The 20,498-nt window shown below is 43.8% G+C and overlaps 1 protein-coding gene and 1 non-coding gene across 6 annotated transcripts in view; one reads left to right on the top strand and one right to left on the bottom strand.

The window, feature by feature from the left end:
- Window positions 1–20,498, bottom strand: part of CACNA1G (calcium voltage-gated channel subunit alpha1 G) — a 234,858-nt gene that overhangs the window by 95,493 nt on the left and 118,867 nt on the right. For all 5 annotated transcript variants that reach the window (XM_056867108.1, XM_056867110.1, XM_056867111.1 and 2 more), the window contains exons 14-18: window positions 19,890–19,983; window positions 19,017–19,201; window positions 17,701–18,147; window positions 3,741–3,841; window positions 45–168 (exon numbers count right to left, since the gene is read on the bottom strand). In XM_056867108.1, the coding sequence (XP_056723086.1) occupies window positions 45–168; window positions 3,741–3,841; window positions 17,701–18,147; window positions 19,017–19,201; window positions 19,890–19,983 (951 nt within the window). The remainder of the gene's footprint in view (window positions 1–44; window positions 169–3,740; window positions 3,842–17,700; window positions 18,148–19,016; window positions 19,202–19,889; window positions 19,984–20,498) is intronic.
- Window positions 12,425–12,496, top strand: TRNAT-GGU (transfer RNA threonine (anticodon GGU)). Its single transcript has one exon. It is a non-coding gene; the product is annotated as a tRNA-Thr (tRNA).

Below are 20,498 nucleotides of genomic sequence, written 5' to 3'. Positions count from 1 at the left end.
CAAGGCTGTAATATCATTGAGAAGTGACATATTTGGCTACTTACAGCACTGTGTGGCTCGATTTTGGGACGTTCCATGGCAATGGTGATGCAGTTCAGAAAAATTATAACCAAGACAATATGATCAAACATCTTATGAGTGATGATTTTATTGCATACCAGACGGAATCTACAGGGGAAACAGGGGAAAAAGACAGAAAATTGTTGTAATCGTATGAAGGCTGCTATTCCTTCCTAAAGCAGACACTTAAAACAATCTTTTCTCCTCCACATGAAACTGAATGGCAACTAGTACATGTTTTCTCATTACAGCAAAAACTCCAACCACAAATAGTTTCAGAATGGCACTTTGTCTGAAGCACACTTTTGCCTCTAAAATTTCTACCCTGCAAAGCTTCTTCCAAAATTTCATCTTGCTCAAATGTCTCATTGTCAGGGTCAAACTTTTTCAAAAGGTGCTTTGGTATCGTTTATCATCCCCAAATTCTGTAACTGTGTGCCACAACAAATAAATTTGCTTATTAGTTAAAGGCTCTTTAACTAATTTTAACTAACTAAATTTAATCCCACCATGCCTTTACACTCCTTTCTATTAGTCTGTGCCAGGGAAAAGGTCATTAGAATTTCTGTGACTTTGCAGAGGGAGCAATTAGATCAATTAACTTCTGATTCAGAGACACTACATTATTCACTCACAGCAAAGGCTGCCCTTTGAGCCTCTGCCTGAGTGACTGCTTACTGACTTCCAATCAGAAGGCATCTCCAGATCAATGGCCAAGCAGACACACAGGGGGTGGACTCCTTTAAGGCAGGCGATTCTCCCTCTCTCTAAAAGCAATCCTGTTTGCCAGCTCGGTGCCTCCAGTTTTAATTTAGGAAAAAGTGTGCCTCTCACCATCTGAAGTTTAGGAAGCACTACCTTACTGGCTTTGTGCAGTCTCACCTGTTTATATAATTATCTGTACCATCAAACTTTCATATTTTGACATTTGTGTTAGGATAGTAGTTTCAAATTACCTACAGTTCCCCCCCCAAAAAAAAACTTACTTGAAAAATGCAAGGGATTAGGGTTCTGACAATATTTCTTCCCAAATATTCTGATTTTTAAGTCCACAAGTCTAAACAGAATAAAAGGAGCCGTTCCTATGTGAAATCTGCAAATGTGCCCCAACATTCTTTTGGAATAACAGTAGAGATGGACATACATTTTAGTAAACATGTGGAAATCTACACTGGAGCTGTATAGTGAGATACAAATCAGAGACAGGCAAAACCAGTGCATCACTTCTAGGTCCAGGAGATTTACATCAGGAATGAATGCGGGTATAGCTCTTTAGAATGCTGAACTACAACAGGGGAAACCTGGTTTATAATTCCCACTCTGACAAAAAGCTCATTAAGTGACCTTGCGTCTGTCACTCTCAGCCTAACCTACCTCACAGTACTGTTGAGAGGATAAAAGGGGAGAAGGGGTTGGTGTACATTGCCCTGAGCTCCCTAGAAAATGAGCAGGATAATAACCTAACAGTCTGAATTCCAACAACCTGTCCACCCCACCTCTTCTTCTGGATTTTGCCTTCACACATGCTGGCTAGCACCTGGCAATTCTGGCAGTGCAGAGGTCCTTTAAACCCTTGTTAATCCTGAGTCATGGGGAAAAAACAAACTCCCATTTGTCCAGGTACCCTCAGTCAAATATAACAATACATTGGAGTTAGATGGAAGACTTCTGAAGCCAAGAACACTCTATAGCAGGCACAGATATGGCCTTCTGTTTCTGCCCTTCTTCCATAAACAAGTCTCTGCTTACTCATGACCTCTGAATGTAGCCATGCATACATAACATTTCCTTGTTTTTGGTAGCTGCTGCTAAAATATTTTGGTTAATGGCAATGTTCTAGACTCATCCTTGCATATCAGTATATCTAATTCTCAAAATCGTGGACACTTAAATCCACAGACTGGAGCCACAAACAGACAAGACAAATCTTTCTACAGACCTAAGAAAAACCCTAGGTTTGCAAAAAAAATCTCAAATCTTGAAAAAAAAGGGGTTAACCCCCTCCCCAATAACAGAAGCAGTGCCTTTAGATCTAAGAAACAAATGCCCTCTGTGGCTGTTGCTAGGCAATCACAACAGTACTGCAAGTTTCATTAGTAAAAGGCAGGGGGAGGGAGAAGGGCCCTTTCCAGGGGTGTTTTGGCCTTTGAGGGAGACTCATGGGTCCAGGCCCAACAACAACCATTCTTCAAGAACACTCTTCAAGAATATGGGCAACTTGTACCGCACACCTTCCACGACTCATCCAGGCCTGGCTGCTTACTACTGTTCAACAGCAGCCACCCCACAAAAGCCAGTGTGGTGTAGTGGTTAGAGTTTCAGACTAAGATCTGGGAGACCCAGGTTCAAATCCCGTGTCTGCCATGGTGTTCACTGAATGACCTTGGGCCAGTCACACATTCTCAGCCTAACCTACCTCACAATGTGGGTTAGGGTTACCAGCCCCTCCTGGCCATCAGTAGGGGAGGTGGCTGGGGGGAGGATCTTACCAGGCTTAAAATGACACCTAGGCCTCGATGTCTCCTGTGTGATGATGTTGTTTCCAGAAGTGACGCCATCACATTGATGATGAGGGAGATGCTCTGGTATTTGGGCAAACAGTCTATGGTAGAAGCTGTTTTTACCATAGAGTTTTGCCCAAATAACAGAGCATTTGCCCTGTCATCGCCTGTGTGATGACGTCAATTCAATAAGTGACATCACCACACTGGAGTCGTCGAGGGCTAGGCCTCATTTTAAGCCTGGTAAGACTCCCGCCAGCCAGCTGGATGGCACCAGGGGGAGGGGAACCAAAGCGGGGGTTTGGCAACCCTAGGGATAAAGGATAAAACGGAGAGGATAAAAGGGAGGCAGGATAATGATATAAGCTTCTTTGAGTCCCCATTGTGTAGAAAGGCACAGTGAGGTAAATAAATGAGGTAAATAATAAACATAGCTTAAGATGGGGGAAATATAGCTTAAGATGGGGGGAAATAAAAGGTAGAATGGTTGGTGGGTGGGAAGGAAAGAAGGAAGCAGGAAAAAGTGAGAGGATATAGGAGTTGTCAAAAGGAAGGAAAGAGGAAATAGGGTGAGAAGGTGGATACAGGAGTAAGTGAAGTACCTCCCCACAAGTCCTTGCTGGTTTCCCACTGTGCAATTGGGCCAGACCTGGTGGTGAGCACTCCACAATTGGGTCATAATTTTCCTCAGTAGAGGCTACCAGGAGGAGGGAAGGCTGAAGGTGGGGCAGATAAAGGTAGGTTGCCTGGTAGGTGGGAATGAGAGAAGGAAGCAAGAAAAGGGTAGGGGTTATGGGGGCTTTCAAGGAAGGGAAAGAGGACAGAGTATGGGAGGAGAAAATGCCCCCCTCAAGTTCTTGTGGGTCCCCCGCTTATAGTATCTATATTTTAGTATCTTTATTCATTGTTTATAGTTGCAGATCTCTAGCATCTGTTAATGTGGTTTACAGCTGAAGCAGCAAAATGTATTGCTTGACTTCAGAGACACTGGGTCCAGGCAGTCGCTGGATGTTAGCACAAGCTCCAGTCTTTTAGCTTACAGAGCCTATTTGGTCCTTACAAGTCTAACTCAAAGTCTGCAGGAATTCTTGACCGCCAAATTCTGTTAACATTTCTTTGAACAGAGGATCCAGGAGCCCAGCCTGCCACCCTGTTATCAATCAAACTAAGGTGCCTTACTTAGACTGAGGAGCAAAGATGTAGACAGACCAGGAATCTCTTTCTTTGCACCAGGTGGGTAGGCGTGCCCTTATCCAAGCCTTCATGCGGTCCTTTTTACTCTTTAAAAAAAAGAGAGAGAGAAAGACAGACAAGCAGAGAGTGAAAACTTGCACAATGAGGTACCAATCAGTCAATCTGAGTGGCGGCGACAGCCATTAAAACCAGAATCTGAAACCCGGAAAACAGAGAAGTGCAAAGCTTTTGTGATACTTTAATTCCCACCCTTCTCCATCACTCCTGAAAGAACCTGGCTGGCTTGCAAGCCGGGGTCATCCCTGAATGGGACTTCTTGGTCATAAAACAAGGCTAAAACAATGACTCTGGCTGCGCAGAGATGTAGCTCCTGCTGTGTTGCTCAAGGTTGGATTAATGACATCTAGCAGTACAAGCGGGCTGCTCCACTTACAGAAGCTGCGTAAAGAGGCAGGTGGCTGGGAGAGCAGAGATTTAGAGAAATTTATTGCAGAGACATGCACCGCTGTGCACAGTATCTGCTTGAAGACCACTTTGACACGGCGGCAGCGGCATTTCCAACATCACTGAGAGGAAAACACAGACATGGCAGCAAAGGAAAACAAATACAACTGTCTCTCAAGCTCTGATAATATCAGAACACTACGTGTCAAAATACTGCTCCCTAAGAAAAATGGAATGTAATAAACAAATAGGGGGAAAGTCTCCCAGAAGAGACATGCTATCTACTCTAATATAAAAGTTACTTACTATTATCTCGTAGAAGAAAGGAATAACAAAATCAGCAACAACAGAATCTTCAAGAGTTTTTTCATTGTGAAGGAGTCTATATGGTGATGTCCCACTCAAGGGACTGGTGCACACGTTATATTGGGGCAGATCTTAAAGGAGGGCAGCTGCCAGTATTCTATGAAGAAATATGTGTAAAATATTATGTGTAAAATGTGAAAAACTTATCTCTACTGCAACAAATTTTGCAGCCCACAATACTAAGATTACAGATGTTGCTGCGGCAGAAATGTATAAACCCACATATTTGGAGGACTCTTGTGTTTTCAAAACCTGTGTGTGTGTGTGTGTAAAGTGCCTTCAAGTCACAGCCGACTTATGGCGACCCCATTTGGGGTTTTCATGGCAAGAGACTAACAGAGGTGGTTTGCCAGTGCCTTCCTCTGCCCAGCAACCCTGGTATTCCTTGGTGGTCTCCCATCCAAATACTAACCAGGGCTGACCCTGCTTAGCTTCTGAGAACTGACGAGATCAGGCTAGCCTGGGCCATCCAGGTCTTTCAAAACCTACTCCATTATAAATTTTATAAATAAACCCATCATGTGAGGTTAAGAAGTTTGTATGGGAACTAGGGCTGTCGATTCGGTTTGTCCCGAACCGAAAAACAGCCGAATTTCCCCTGATTCGGAGGTTTTTAGTTCAGATGGAACCGAACTCAAAAAAGGAGGGGAAACGGGGAGCCGAATTCAGCGAGTTTGGGGTATTTGGCGAATAAATTCGGCAAATTCAGGGTTCGGCGCAGCAGCACAACCGTCGGTTAGTAAGCAGCATTCTCCCGCGGCCAATCGGTGGCCAAGCTGGGTCTTCTTCTGGCCAATCAGTCCCGATTGAGTGCATGAGCCCGGCTGCTGCGTGGCCCGAGGAGAGAAAGAGAGAGTATCTGTTTGTGTGTGAGAAAGATCCCCCTTGGGGGGGGGGTGCGTGTGCACATTCGAGCAATTCCATGGCTGCAGGGGGCGCATTTTTGGAGGTAGAGCCCCCAAACTTTCAGCATAGCTTCAGAGCACCCTTCTTGCAAGAACCCCCAAGATTTGTACAGATTGGACCAGGGGGGGCCGAAATATGGGCCCCGGAAGGGGTCCCCCCTTAATGTGCATTTTTATTCCATTTACAGCACACATTCGCACCATTCCGTGGCTGCAGGAGGCACATTTTTGGGGGTAGAGCCCCCAAACTTTTAGCATAGCTTCAGAGGACCCTTCTTGCAAGAACCCCCAAGTTTTGTAAAGATTGGATCAGGGGGGGCCAAAATATGGGGCCGGGAGGGGTCCCCCCACCCTTAATGTGCATCTCTGACAATGGGGGTTTGCAATTAGCAGAGCTTGCCTCCCATGCCCAAAGCTCCCAGCCCCGACAAACAGCTGAGCTTCAGGGAGCAAGGGTGGGGCAGGTGTGAAGAAGATGGAACAGAAGACCCATTTTGGAGCTTTTCTCTATAATTTTTCTCGTGTGTGTGTGTGTGGGGGGAAGCAGAGTCTGTGTGTGTGTGTGTGAGGGGAGGGAGCAGTTTCTGTGGGTGGGTGGGGAAGCCAAAGGGGGCTTTCGCCCATTCTTCCTGGGGTGTGTGTGCCCCTTCCAGTCTCTCTCTCCCTGGTTTGAGGGGGGGGGCTTCATTTGTGTGTCCTCAGGTTTTCCCTCATTCATAAGATCGGTTAGGTCTATTTTGATGCTTGCTCAAAACTGGTTTTCAAATTGTGACTTAAAGAATGCACTTGCCTGGTCCAAGTCTGATGCAAAAGGGGAAATTCCACCCCCTCCTGCTCCTTATGCATAGCTAGCGTGCCTCTGTCACTTTCCATGGTTTGCAAACTCCCAGGCGTCACGTGTTGCTTTGCATGGTTGCAAACGTGTTGCTTTGCATGGTTTGCATGGTTGCAAATGTGTTGCTTTGCAAACTTCTTTGCACCTGCCCCACCCTTGCTCCCCCCAGCTCAGCTGTTTGTCGGGACTGGGAGCTTTGGGAGTGGGAGGCTAGCTCTGCTAATTGCAAACCCCCATTGTCAGAGATGCACATTAAGGAGGGGGGACCCCTTTCGGGGCCCATATCTCAGCCCCCCCTGACCCAATCTTCACAAAACCTGGGGGTTCTTGGAAGAAGGGTCCCCTCAAGCTACGCTGAAAGTTTGGGACCTCTACCCCCAAAAATGCCCCCTGGAAACGCGGAAAGGCGCGATTGTGTTTTTAATGGCTTTATTCAGCCGAATTTTTCCCCAAACTCTGGATCTCATGCCGAATTGCAAGGACCCGAAGCGGGGGAGTTCGGACTTCAGCATTTCCCGAATAAAAATGGCCCGAATTTTGCCGAATTTTTTTTTCAACAGCCCTAATGGGAACCACTTCAAGCACAGCTGCTGTCAGTGCTGTGAAGGCAACTTGAAAAGTCTTGGACCATGTAAGAGGACCTTCATCCTAGAATCACCAGTCTCAGCAACTGGGGGAGCACTGGGGTGCAGAAGAGAAATAAGATGGATTCATCCCACATGGCCCATGACTTCTGATGTTATCCATGTATGCTAGAAGGGGGTCACATATTTGTGCAACTCACCCAGCACAAACATAATGTGAGAAGGGGCCCTAAACTGGTTCATGACAAAGGTAACAATTCAAGGTTAAATACAGGAAACTGCCATCACCTACTTGCCTAGTCCCTTTAACTGGAGATGCCGGTGATTGAACCTGGGACCTTCTGCATGCCAAGCAGATGCTCTACCACTGAGCCACAGTGTTTTTAAAAATCTGCGAATTACTGCAAGATGTCTATCAATTAAAAGTATTTCAGACTGACAGAGTCCAGCTGAAAGCATGACTAAAGGACTGGATTAAATCAATACCCATTGGGGAGTTTCAGTAGTCCTATGTAGCTGATTCAATAACTATACCGCTCTTATGACTTCACCTCAGAGTTTACAAGGAATATCCTCATGGGTAGTCTCAGTGCATATGTTCAAATCATCTGGGGAAGATGGCAGAATAAAACAATAAAGCTAAATAAACTCAAATGTGTGGCATGGTTAAGGCCACAAAGATGTAAAATCGCAGTCTGCCAGAAATAAATTAAGGCAACTGGGGCAAAGCAAGTGTTCCCAGGAGAACAAATGTAAACTTTAAGTTATGTCAAATAACTTGAGGTCCTGAAAATTAGACATAAATTGGAAAATCCCTCCTTATTTTACCCACAGTGAAAAAACTCTGAAACATCTGATGAATCTCTTGTTTCTTATTCATCCAGCACTCCATGTTTGCATTGCATGACACACATTTAAATGTTAACATTAAATATTAAATAACTTCTAATAAATTAAATAGTGTGACATGATGTCATATGAGCTTATGTATCAAAGAAATCACTATCTTCAATCAAACCAACTCAGAATGGGTGCCAAATAAATTGCATTAGAATCAAATAGTAGTGCCTCCTTGTACATCACAGGTATGCCTTAATGGTAGGGTTCCCAACATCCAGATGGTGGCTGGAGATCTCCCACTATTAAAACGTATCTCCAGCCGATAAGAGATCAGTTCACCTGGAGAAAATGGCTGCTTTGGAAGGTGGACTCCAGGGCATTGTAACCTGTCGAAGCCCCTCCCCTCCCCAAACCCTTAGTCTCCAACCCCCAAATCTCCAGGTATATTCCAACCCGAAGCTGGCAACCCTGCTTAACGGCCTCTCTCCCTATGAGCCATAGTATCTCTTAAGATATTCAAAACAGACCTGTTCTAACTACCATCATCACATGAGCTGAGGTTCTCATTTTCAAGGGAGGAACAGGGAATCAGTGAAGTTCCTGCTACCTAGAGAGCTAGCAGCAGCTGAATAACTTCTCATTGAATCTCTGCTCACAGGCACTTGACCCAGAGATGCTTCTGAATAGGGAGGATCTGGGGGAAGAACCTGGTTAGCAGCAGCTGAAGAACACCTACTGAGTTTGTCCTCCTTTCTGTTCACACCTTGGGCACGCAGCCCTTTTGGCGTTTCTAGCAATTGCTACACTGTCACTGTGGGGGCCATGCGGACATTCAGCGGTAACAGAAGAGGACAGGAAAGCTTGAGGAGCAGCACAACAGCAGTACTAGGAGGAGGAAGAAGAGGGTGAGCACCAGCCCTTCCTTGGTGTGGATTTGGGGAGCATGCCCATCACAGGGTGAAACAGAAGCATCACCAGAGGTTTCTAAATCAGTCCCCATAAAAACATGGGGTCAGACTTCATAAGGAGATGAAAGTTTTCCCTTTATTCATCTGTTGGCTGGACAGCTGTTGACTTTAGTTTCAAATGTGAACATCTTTTAGTTGTTGTAAGCTACCACAAACGTGAAGCATCACTTTTTTTTTCTCCCTCTCCCATAATACTAGAACATGGGGTCATCTGCTAAAGCTGGAGAGTGAGAGATTCAAAACAGATAAAAGGAAATATTTTTTCACACAACGCATAGTTAAATTGTGGAACTCCCTGCCCCAGGATGTGGTGATGGCTGCCAGCTTGGAGGGCTTTAAGAGGGGAGTGGACATATTCATGGAGGAGAGGGGTATTCATGGTTATTAGTTAGAATGGATACTGGTCATGCTGCATACCTATTCTCTCTAGTATCAGAGGAGCATGCCTATTATTTTGGGTACGGTGGAACACAGGCAGGATGGTGCTGCTGCACTCGTCTTGTTAGTGGCTTCCTAGAGGCACCTGGTTGGCCATTGTATGAACAGACTGCTGGACTTGATGGGCCTTGGTCTGATCCAGCAGGGCCTTTCTTATGTTCTTATGTTCAAAGGGCACAGATTTCAAACAAACAAAATCAGCTAAGCCATCTATACATAACATTGTCTGAGTGATTTCCCCTTTAACTCTCCTCTGTAGGTTCTTGCCCTGATACAGCTTCTGCGCAGCAGGAGTCAGGGGAACAGCCTTGCTGCACAAAAAAGCCTGATGACTTCTTAACAAGATTTTAAAATATGATTTGATGTTAGCCCTGAAGCTTGAGAGAGACAGAGAGAGAGAAAGAACATTCTTTGTTAAGAGAATAAACTATTTTTAAAAATTAAATAAATGACCTTGAAATGACAGGGTATTTTCTGGGGGCAGAACAGGCAATTTTACATTATTTTTGAGAGGCACCATGTCTTTATGTATATAAGTAAACATCCTTCACCTTACTAAAAATGTCCTAAACGTGGAGAAGCTCATTACTTAGTTCTAGTGGTATTATGGGTGCTAACTAATAAGTGTCCTGACCTGGATAGCCCAGGGCTAGCCTGATCTTGTCAGATCCCAGCAGCTAAGCAGGGTTGGCCCTGGCTAGTATTTGGATGGGAGACCACCAAGGAATACCAGGGTTGTTGTGCAGAGGAAGGCACTGGCAAACCATCTCTGAACCTCTCTAGCCTTCAAAACCGTATGGGGTTGCCATAAGTCAGCTGTTACTTTATGGCAAAAAAAAAAAGCAGTATACAAAACTATCTAATATTCTTTTCTATCTAGTTCAATTAAAAAAACAAACCTAGAAATCCACTGCAGGATTCTGCATTTACTAAAAAAAAAAAAAAAGTCTTGAGTACTATGTAGCAGCCATTAATGCAGTCCTAAGAAGAGTTACACATGTGTACGTCCACTGAAGTTGATGGGTTTAGAAGAATGCAACTTTGGATCACACTGTATATTTGCAGCTGATTTGTTATTCCAATTAGCATTTCCTCAATGGATTTTAATTTTGCACAACATGATAGCATGTTCAACGACTTCAAATGTTATTCAGAATAAATATTCATTTGCATATCCTGAGATGTTCTATTGAAGTGAAAAGGGCTGTTTAGAAAGAGTGGCAAAAATATGGCTTCTTTGAGTAAAATGGAGAGTTAGTAAGGAGCATACTATTATTATACTGCTGTGATATCCAAATAGTCCCTAAGCTACCCTGGGGCACCCCACAAAGTGTTCAGCACTGGAGATAGTGTGCAAAGGATGGAACAGGGCGGTGTAGCCAGAGACAAAAAGGGGTCTCTTGGCATCCCTCTTGTTTGTGCCATGCTACGGCAAGCTGACTGGGCTGAACCAGCAAGGCTATGCCATACTCTCCCCCGAAAGGAATGTTGCTGCTCCTCAATGAAGACAAAAGAAGACGAAGACAAGCCTTTTTGCATTTCTATAATTATCCTGCAGTGGATCGCAAACACCTGGCAAGATCTCCACTCTCTATTCAAACAGACATTTAATCCTATCCTGCCACCAGCCTAGCCCTCTGACTCACCTCTTCCAGACCTCACCTTAATTTCCAATTCTATAACTCAATGCGTGGACGCTTAAATCTCAAGTTTTTAGACATCATTTCTGATGACCTTATTCACTGCACCCTATTAATCCTATCTCGAGCAATCAAGCCTTTGTCACTGGCAATGACCAGCCATTCCCAGACACTGCCAGGCATAGCCTCCAGCTACATTAAGGGGTATAAATATATCTGCATTTGGCCTAGCAAACTGCTGCCATTTCCCCCTTGGACACAAAATGTGAGCCCTGCAGTTATGCGCAGTTCCTATTCCCCCTTCCCCTCTTGCAGCTGTAATTCTGGGACCTCGCTCTTCAGGAAGGTAAATATAACTCCCCCCTGGGTACCTTTTATCCTTGTGACCCCCCACCCCAATCTTTGCTTCCTTGGCTCTGTATGTGTTGGGAATGTTGTGTGTATGTGCAATTAATCTGACTTGTAATAAAATCCTTAAAATTCACAAAACATTTCGTTATTGGGCCTCTTTCTATTGGTTTGCTCATCTGGAGCTGAATTGATTTTAAAGATCCCCATGCCAGCCTCTTCCAAAAGCTTTATCTAGTCTCCAGCTAATTTCCCCCAATAAATGGCGACCCCTGTGCTTGGCATAACAATACTATAACAACCCTCCTGGATCAGACTTGTGGTCCATCTAATCTCGCAGTTTCTGTTTTTACTCAGGGTTCTTGTGCAGATGAAGTGAAGGGGGGTGAATTATATATGCCAGCTTGATGGCAGGGCAGGATAAAAATATAACTAGTTTCCAATACATCCCTGTCGCCATTTTTGCATTATCTGCTGCTGCTTTGGAGTCATATTTTTTACCAGTAACTGCATCCTTCTTCTTCGATTAATCATGTGGACAATCACAGCCAGCCAAGGATGGTGCCACAGTGTTAAAGTAGAAGCAAAGGAGTTTAGTTGTGGGAAGATATCTGCCAAAAGCTGAAGATCTAGGCTGAGCTTCTGCTTTCCTCCTGCTGCAGGTACTTAAAGGCTGGGCGTGGCCAGAAGCTTGAGCATCTGGCCAGGGAATGCAAGACTAGCCCAGGAGGTACAAGAAGGTCCCTATAGCAGAAAGGCTCTGCCCTTGTGGGTCAAGGGATATTAAAACCTCAGAACATGTTCTGAGCCATCGTTCGTTCTACCAGGATGTCTGCACAAGGTTTATTTCTCCTCTGTTTAACAATTTCCCTGGCCAACCTGATGCATTTTTGGCCAAGATTGCACCTAATAGATGCAAAATGACAGTTTTCACTTCTGACCACCAAGTTTTTATGCTGCAGCTATTAAAATATGTCATACCCTGCTAGGACAAGATCAACTGAAATACTCTAACCATTTTGAAATGTTAATGGGACTATGTTAAGCTGTGTGATGTCTATATAAATTCCATTATAAATTTGTAATTTTAGGTATAGGTTATACGCTTTGTATCTTTTTTTGCTGGTATTAATAAATTTGACTAGCCCTGGAGTTTCCTATGACGTTCCTCATTTGCTTATTTATATTATTCTATGTTTATTTGATTTGCGTATATAAATTGGTATTTTTGCAAGCTGCTTTGAGTCTCCACCAGGGAGAAAACCACAGTAAAAATTGCCCTAAATGAACAAATTTGGGGAGGGGCTGTGGCTCAGTGGTAGAGCATCTGCTTGGTATGCAGAAGGTCCCAGGTTCAATCCCTGGCATCTCCAGTTAAAGGGACTAGGCAAGTAGGTGACATGAAAGACCTATGCCTGAGACCCTGAGCCGCTGCTGGTCAGAGTAGACAATACTGACTTTGATGGACCAATGGTCTGATTCAGTATAAGGCAGCTTCATGTGTAAATTAGATTTGGCTATGTGCAAGTCAAACCAGGTCAATTCAGAAGGAGAACAATGCATCTGGAACAGGCAAACTCCTTTGAAGCAGTCTCTAGAAGGGGAGGGAATAGTTTTGTCACTAGTAAAAAAGTTCCCGAACAGCAGTGAGCCCTTTCAGCTCAGCCCTAATAAAGTATCTGCTCCTTTTTGCCACAATGTGCCCAATATGTAATGCTTCAGCCATCTGGACGGTTTCCATGAGCATCTGGTTATTCTTAATCAAGGAAGGGGAAAGAAACCAGTTTAATAGAAGCTGCATTATTAGAACCTGAAACACAGCGATCCTCTACTCTTCAGGACACCTCAACACATGTGCCATCAGCAGAGCATAAAACAATTGAATTGCAGTGCTTTTAAAAACAAACAAAAATGGTGTATTTCTTATAGGACGTTTGAACTGTAAAAACTAGATCTCTGTCAGGCTAACTGAATGGAAAAGGTAAGGGGAACAAAGAATTCTGCTTTTCTGTGAGCTCAGCTAGGTATCTCATTAGCCCCTGCTAACAGTAGGAAGAATGTCCATTGTAATGAAAATGCCTGTGACAAACTGAATTCTGGAGTGAGAAAACTACCTGCCAAGCAAAGTAAGAACAGTCCGGAGAATGACAGATTTATTCTTGACCTTCACCTCCTTGCCCAAAGTGAAATTTATATTTTGTTTTGCGAACGAGCTCATTATTGTGCATGGGGAACAGCCCGAGTCTTGCTCGCCTGCCTGTATAGATTGATGGTCTGCATCTCCTCTGAATCACCTGGTCTCTCAATACCAGTCAAATTGGTTTAATAAGCAAGGATTAAAGAGGTTATGTGCATTTGAAAGCCGGAAGGCGTCCCTTGGGACATCTAGTAATAGCCGTAGGTTGATCCAGATAATTATGTAATCTGGAAGGGCTCCAAGAGCATCTCTTACTCAACTAAGATATGCCGGTATTTATCTTGAGGCTTTGTAGTCAAATCGGACTGTGTCAGCAACCTAGAATGCTCCTTTGTATCCCCTTTGTCCAGTTTTAATGTATAAGATATTTTGGGTTTGTGCAGTCATTCCCAGCAGGTCATTCAAAGACTAAACGCGATGACAAAGAGGGTGACATGAACCCACTTTCTGTCTCCAACTTTCCATTAGCCTATGCTGTGAGCGATGGCAATGTGACCCTGTCAAACATTTGCTGATGCCTCCTCTTTCTTGGGTTGAAATACAAAAATACTGATGACACAAAGGTACGGTACTTTAGATGAGACTATTGGGCTGCCCCTGAGAAAGCTAATCAACATCCAGATTTTGCTGAATTAAACCCCCCCAGAAAAAGCCAGAGTCCTTCTAACCAAACTATGAAATTCTTTCTCTGGAAAGGCCAGAGATGGAGGCTTGCATACAATCAGCTTGATTGCTTCTGGAGTTCATATTATGTTCAAAGAGACGGTTCAATTATGCTATTCAAAGAACATCTACTTCTGAAGACACACCTGGTCCATATGAATAGGGATGTTGAAGGAGGAAAAAAATGGTAACAAATGTGTGCGATAGTAAACATTAGGAGAATAATCTGCTATAGACTAATATAAGTAAAGTCCCTGTGGATACAGATATGAATATTTGTTTCTATGGGCAATATTTGGTGGATGAAATATATGCCTCCTTCCCTTCAATATCAAGCAGTGTTAAGCTTTTTAACAGAGTGGGATATTTTAAAAAGCTGTCCGGAGATTCTAATAATGAAGCTTACTAATACTTCCCTGATTAGGAATTTCCAGTGTTATTAATGTATATTGAAGGCAAGAAGACTGTTGGAACTCAATTTAATACATGGCCCACCAAAAAAACAGAGAAGAGCAAGGGAAAACTACAGGTTGTTATTGTTAAAACTGGGGGGTGGGTGGAGGGAGAGAGATCTTAAAGGCAGGATATAAATATTTTAATAAATAAATGTAAAGTCCTGCATTCAAGATTATAGGAAGTTACTTTTTTTAAATCCCATTTTCTTTAACATTCACTTTTTGTGAAGCTCTGTGACTTGTTCCAGTTCATATTTCTTAAAGCCAAAAATCCCACTGACTTTAGTAGATCACAGAAACAGAGCTGGAAGGGAGCCCAATGAACATCTAGCACAGATTGCTGCTGAGAGGATGTACTATAAGCTGCAACAGGGCTGATCCGAAACTGACAAGGTCTAGTCAAAAATCTTCATTTGGACAAGAGCCACAATCCCTTCACAGTTCACCCCTAACAGTTCGTCCTGTTGCTTCAACCACTGTGCTCCCTCCTCCTGCCTATACAATGGCCATTTAAAGGGTTTTATTTTTGGGGGTGAAGATGAATCACAGTTTATCGTAGTAGGGGTTAGAGCTGCCAACTGCCAGTACTAGCTGGAGATCTCCTGCTATTACAACTGACCTCCAGCTGATAGAGATCAGTTCACCTGGAGAAAATGGCCGCTTTGGCTATTGGACTCTATGGCATCAAAGTCCCTCCCCTCCAAAAACCTCCCGCCAGTGGTGAAGAGGGACCCGGCAACCCTAATAGGGGTTAACAATTCCACAATAAGAACTGGAATTGGCCATGGCTTGCCATCCTTCTCATTCATAAGCACGATTTATATATTTTTTGCCAACAGTAAAAGAAAATGGCATGCCACTAAACAGTTTAACTTGCAAATCTGATGCCAACTCTTTCCCCTTATCTACATGTGGATCATGATTACAAGTTTGAATAATATACACCATCAACTGCCATTACAGCTCTTCTGGGGTTTAAACAAGATAAATAGGACATTCAAAATGGAAGCACAGAGAAACCACAGAGTGAACATCTCAGCCTCCCAGGATATTCCATTTCTCACTGCAAGGTCACTATATGCAAGCAAGAAATATCTAGGGAGAAATATGATTCATTCACTACAAATGGTAATTATCTCATGCGGTGTCATGCAAACTAAGTGCAGCTCATAATATCTGGATGTACTTGGACCCATCTAGGGGCTTGTTGATTCCTTATGATCAAATCCTATTTACATCAGCTATGACTCGTTTTTTAAACTCTCACCTTGCAAAACACTCTCCCACCAACTCCATCCATGTGTGTGTATGTGTGTGTACACTTTACCGTGTACTTCATGTATCTTGAAGTAGGCTCTACCTACAAAAAAGCTTATGCCACACTCAATTTGTCCATTTTAAGATTGCTGTAGGAATGCCTTCTTTCCTCCACATCTCCATCTACCTAAGGGGCAGGCATTTGGTGTGTGGCAGGTGACATCAGTTTAGGCCACAAAGCAACATAGCAAGACAGCTTCCCCCATCCCAAACCACACCCCACCTGGAATAGAGGAGAGTTAAAGGCTGTGTCTTGCTAGGTCACTGCATGATTAAAAAAAGTTACAGCAAGATGGGGAATCCCTTTCAATTTAGCTTTCAATTTAGGGGTGTGCATTTGGCTAAAGGCAAACCAAAATCACCTCTGAAAAATACCTTATTGGTATTTGGGGGGGGGGTTAATACTGAAAAAAATGGCAGCAATTTAAGGGAGCTGAAAAGCGGATCCCAAATAATGCTGAATTTTTCAGCATTATTTGGGGCTGCTTTGGCCCCACTGCAATTAAAAAAACTGGGGAGGAATCCCCTCTCCCATCCCCCGCCCACTTACCTGCTGGCTGGGCTTGACCTTCAAACCCACATGGGCTTCAGTGGCAGCAGCACAGATCCAGCCAGCAGGTGAGGGGGAGAAGGAAAGAGGGAGGAAGAGAGGGGAGGCTGGAATTTTTCGGGTTTAATAAACCTGAAAAATTAACATATCCAGGAACAGCCGATATTGTGATTTGGCTGTTTCGGGGTTTTTAAAAAATTCCAGGTCTATTAAACCTGAACCCAAAAAATATCCAAAAAATGATGCACAGCACTATTTCAATTGTGCTGTTTAACCATATTGAAGAAGTAGTTCTCTACACATTTCATCAAACATGGCCACTGGATTGCACATTATGAAAATCCTCCCTCCAAATTTGTGGTGGTGGAAAGTGCCACCAAGTCACAGCTGACTTACAACAACCCTGTAGGGTTTTCAAGGCAAGAGATGTTCAGAGGAGGTTTGGCATTGCCTGTCTCAGCGTTATGACCCTGGTGTTCTTGGAGGTAGCCCATGCAAATACTAACCAGGGCTAACCCTGCTTAGCTTTTGAGATCTGACGAGCTCAGGCTAGCCTGGGGCTATCCAGGTCAAGGCAAATTAGCAATCTCTGAAGTCCCATATCATACTGGGGCTTCCTCCCTTGTAAGCATGATTGCATCCTCAGAGAGTCAGTCAGAAGAAAGAGTCACCACCATCAGCATAGCAATTGAGGTGAAAGGAGGAGATTAATCAGAAATCATATGCTAGGCTGTTGAAAGGACAGAGGTCAGGGTCATGGGAGAGATTAGTTGGAAAGGGAATGAGAGAGAAATGATGGAACCAAGAGCAAAGGTTGTGGAAAGTGCAGCAGTAGGTGGAGAGAACTACAATAGCTAGTCCAGGTAAAGAAGGAAAAAAAATGGGAGAGGGAACCAGATATCTGTGGCTCTTGGCAACTTGAAACTTTTGATATTTTGTCACTTAAGCTTTGGAATGCTTGTTGTTTCTGCCCTAGAATATAACCAACCTTAGCTACCATTCTTGCCTTACATGAGAATGACCATTTTTCTTGATTACACAATTTGGATTCCTATGACTAAAGGAGACACACACACACAGAGTCCATCACAGTCAGTATTGTCTACTCTGACTGGCAGCGGCTCTCCAAGATCTCAGGTGGAGATCTTTCAAATCTCCTATTAATCAAACTTTTTAGCAGGAGATGCCAGGGATTGAACATGTGACCTTCTGCATGTCAAGCAGACGCTCTCCCACTGAGCCACGGTCACTGTCCACGCCCCCCACAATTCCTAGCACATTATTACTTCATAGTTCTATTCTGTGGATGTTTAAATAAGCAATGATTAGAACTCTCATTCCTGTTCCAAAACCACTGATCCAAGCAAGGGATCTGGTGTGGTAAATCTCACTTACCAAGTTGCCCTCATCATCTAAGTCATCGCATTCAGGAGGCAGATCTCCCAAATGTAGCTGTTGTATCAGGACCCTTGCAGACGTTTTGCCATTGCAGTCTTGGTGCTCTGAAGCAGAGGTCTGGCTACTGTGCACGCTGCTAGTTCGGTAAAGAAAAGGCACCTGCAAAGTATCTTGGAAGTCAAAGGAGCCTTTGGTTTCCAGTGACTCCATGCGGTGAGGTATAGAGCCATTAATGCTCCCAGTCCGGCTGGACTTCTCTTCATCAGAGCTTTCCCCTTCTTCCGAACTCCGCTTTCCATCCCCTGATAGAAGAGACTTGCGTTCTCCACTTTGATTTCGGCGTTTCAGGCTGGGGGCCCTCCCAATGCTGTTCCAGCTCGACCGGCGGCTGTTCCAGCTACTGCCGGCACTCCAAGGACTGTGTGGAGAACTCCGGGTGCTCACCTGAGGTGAAGAAGACCAGAACGTGAAGAGGATCCCACTCAAGGTCAGAATTAATCATCACTGAGCACTTAATATCAAGGCTTAGAGACATCTAATTGGTGGCACCAGCTCAAAAAACCAGGAGGCAAATAGAAAGGCTTGTCACACAGTTGAAGAAAAATAGAGCTGGAAAGGACCCCAAGGGTCATCTAATCCAGTTCCAGAGCAAAAAGAGCGCCTGTATGCAAATGAGAATTTAGGCGAAACCTGATTATAACTTTCAGTGTATCTTCAAAGCGGCTGTTAAATAATAAACTACGGATAGAGTAACAGCCTTCTCTTTACCAGACAGCAGATAGATTAAATGGTAGTTGTGAGAACATACAGGAAAGTGTGAAATCAATCGCATAATAAAAGAAGTCATCTAATCCAACCCCATGCACAATGCAGGAAATTCACAGCTACCTCCCCTCCCCCATTCCCCCAGTGATCTCTGCTCTATGCCCAGAGGGAGGCAAAAAACCTCCAGGATCTGTGACCCATCTGGCCTGTTGGAAAATTGCTTCCGGACCACAAAGTGGTGATTGGCATTACCCTGGGCATGAAAGAAAGCGCCACAATAGCCAAGCACTGGCTCATCCCTTCCTGCCCTCCGTCTCATGATCTGCCTAAGACTACAGAATAAGCCTTGCTGTCAGGTGGCCATCTAGCCTCTGCTTAAAAACCCCAAAGAAGGAGAGCCCACCACCTCCCGAGGAAGCCTGTTCCCCTGAGGAAATGCTCTGTCAGGCAGTTCTTCCTAATGTGTAGCCAAAAACTCTTTTGATTTAATTTGGTTCTGGTATAACTGTAAAGAAAAGAAGGCAGGAGAAAAAATACAATCAACATACCGGGGATTTGAGATCATATGCATTAGGATCCATGGAGATGCTGCTAGCTCTTCGGGAATCATAACCCTGTGCTGCTTCTCCATACATGGCACTTTTGGGCATGGGCATTGGTGTAGCGGCTGTGTGAATGATGAGCGGAGGAGTCAAGCTCTTCTTTAGCTCTGGGTGGTCACAAAGAGCCATCACTGAGAAAGACAAAGTACATTTAGGTCATAGCTCGTAGGCAGGGGGACCTGTGATCTCCATGGGTCCATGAAAGCTACCATCTTTGCTCTAAGCTGCTACTTTCACAGAGCTTCTCTTCCATAACTGTACTACTCTATGAGCTTCACAGATATCTGTGGTTATTGTCTATTTCATTCCCTCTAATTGCCCTATGAGAGCTTTTCTTGTCCTGCTTATCCCATTCTCATACAGAAATACCAACAAGATCAGTCTGCTTTCTCTCTCCTGCAGATCTACTGTGTAATAATGACATCCTTTAAAATGAAGCAGGTTTGGCAGGGAGATGGATATCTTGCATAAGGATATCCATCTTTTTTTCTTACCCTTTGAACAAGGTGATTGACCCCAGAACCGCAGTGTGATTTTTTTCTGATATCCAATAATCTGTAAATCATATTTGAAATATGTTTTAGACTGAACCCCACCCCCAGGGTATTATCTTTCCTAAGTTGCTCCCTTAAGAAGGGTTTTGGGTTTTTTTACTGCATCCTTTTGTGATTTTATTGGTCTAAAGTGATTTCACTTTTTTTAAGCAAAACTATTCTGGAGCTATAAGTTCAAAGAAAGCAATCTCTGTTTTGCATACTAAAGTAGAAAAAACATACACTTATCCTTGAATGAATATCCGCCACTGTTGTTGTCACTTACTGGCTGGATTTGAAAAGTTTTTCTTAAGTCCACAGTCTTCTTCCAAGCTATGGGGGGAAAGCTCCCCATCAGAATCAGACTTAGTAGCATCACCCTAGAGCAAAATAAAGTGTTTTAACAAGCAGAATGAAAGACTGAAAGTTAGCTCAGAACCCCCCTCTTGGATAAAATGGTCCTTTTCTCAGCCAGGTATCCACTGAAATTGTTAGTGTAATGGGACACCACCTTTCACAAAATGATGCATGCATATATTTATACCACACCAAGTCACTATACAGTACTTGTTCACAGAGGGCAGAGAGGCAAGATGTGATTTGAAGGCAGCTAAAAGACTGAGGATCTGCATGAGTGAAACAAACTGTTCAACCGCCTTATGACAGAATCTCACACTGAGTCATACCTAAATCCTGTAATAATCAAGTTAAAAAAGAATTCCAATTCTAGCTTATTAGGAGCTCCTAATGCATCTATCCTCCCAGACCCTCACAACCCTTTCTGTTGGAAGTCTATGTAAAATAGACTGAATTTCAGTGGAGGACCTGAAATTGGATCTTTCAGATCTTATTGGATAAATGGGAATATGAGTGTTTAGTATTTGATGAGGAAGTC

The sequence above is a fragment of the Euleptes europaea genome, chromosome 1 (assembly GCF_029931775.1).
Source record: "Euleptes europaea isolate rEulEur1 chromosome 1, rEulEur1.hap1, whole genome shotgun sequence".
Lineage (NCBI taxonomy): Eukaryota > Metazoa > Chordata > Lepidosauria > Squamata > Sphaerodactylidae > Euleptes > Euleptes europaea.
The sequence above is the reverse complement of the archived record's forward strand: the minus strand, read 5'-3'. Positions and strand labels throughout refer to the sequence as shown.